This window comes from Trichechus manatus, unplaced genomic scaffold, assembly GCF_000243295.1.
Source record: "Trichechus manatus latirostris isolate Lorelei unplaced genomic scaffold, TriManLat1.0 scaffold00187, whole genome shotgun sequence".
NCBI lineage: Eukaryota > Metazoa > Chordata > Mammalia > Sirenia > Trichechidae > Trichechus > Trichechus manatus.
The window spans coordinates 69,872-71,203 of record NW_004444123.1 but is presented as its reverse complement, the minus strand read 5'-3'; the positions used below and the strand labels follow the sequence as shown (position 1 = coordinate 71,203).

The following is a 1,332-nucleotide window of genomic DNA, read 5'->3' as shown; positions in this document are numbered from 1 at the left end:
CTGTAAGATTTCTGTTTTCCTTCTGAATATCTTCTTAATAATATCTGTGATATCCTTCATCTTATTTTTATCTTTTTATATTTATTCCATATTTTGAGAGATTTCTTCTGCTTGATGTTCAGACCTGCTAATCTGAGGCTCAATAGTGTTTCTCCTCTACTTAACCCACTTAAATTTTTCAAAAGAAAATCGTATCTTCAGCTCGGTAGTTGTGCTGATATTTTCCCCAGTCCCCAACTGCCTTGCCTTGCGATACAGCTGCTGATTCCCCTTTCTCTCTGGCTGCCAGGGCACCACAGGTGGGATGCTATTGCTTACTTGCTGCGCACTTGTTGGCATCCCTTAAGAAACTGCAATCCCAGGGGACGCCCAGAAGTTCCTGTGCCTGAGGGCCTGCAGTTTACTGGCCAGGGAGTTATCAGGCTCCTGTCAAGATACCAGGAGAGAACCTTCTGTCCCTGGTCTCTCCAGCTGCCATCACTGGCTCTCCCAGCTTCACAAGCAGCAAATACTCAGCAAGCCTCTTGAATTCCCCTGAGGGAAGCCTGGCAGGACACTGGGAGACATTTGGTCCATTAGGGCCTGTCTTTCCGATCCAAGGTTGGTGGGTCTCTAGGAGGCATGGAATTGTGATCTTCACCCAAAACCAAAACCCATTGCCATCCAGTCTGTTCTGACTCAGCAATGCTAGAGAACAGAGTAGAACTGCTCCATAGGGTTTCTAATGTTGTACTCTTTACAGAAGCAGACTGTCACATCTTCTCTGGGATTCTCACCCAGGGGTCTTAAACTGTGACCCCAGATAGTCTTGGATATAGATGGCAAAAGTTGGGCCAGCTTTACCAATACAATGGGAGACATTTATTAGGCAAGCATAATTTATGACTTAACTCAGCAGTTTTAACTTGAAGACTTTAATCTCTTCGAGAAGATGAATAAGCCTTACTCAACTTTCAATTCCTCACACACCCAACACAGTGCCCAGTAATGAATGCTTACTAAACTTGTTTAACGAAAGTGAAGACAACTGTTCAATGGTCCTTATATTTGCTTACTGTTTTTATTGTTAGCTGCCGTTGAGTTGGTTTCCAATTCATGGTGACCCCATGCACAGCAAAATGCTGCCCATCTCTATGATTGGCTGGGGACTGGACCTTTGTGATCCATAGGGTTTTCACTGGTTGATTTTCAGAAGTAGATTGCCAAGCCTTACTTCATAGCCCATCTTAGTCTGGAAGCTCCGTTGAAACCTGTTCAGCATCATAGCAACACATGAGCCTCCACAGACAGACGGGTGGCTGCTGCACAAGCGGTGCATTGGCTGAGAATCAA

General features: G+C 44.9%; 1 protein-coding gene across 1 annotated transcript in view; it reads right to left on the bottom strand.

Annotated features, from left to right (window-relative positions):
• USH2A (usherin) overlaps positions 1 to 1,332 on the bottom strand; it is a 551,884-nt gene that overhangs the window by 544,239 nt on the left and 6,313 nt on the right. The window contains exon 4 of the mRNA XM_012558807.1: positions 727 to 749. Within this exon, the coding sequence (XP_012414261.1) occupies positions 727 to 749 (23 nt within the window). The remainder of the gene's footprint in view (positions 1 to 726; positions 750 to 1,332) is intronic.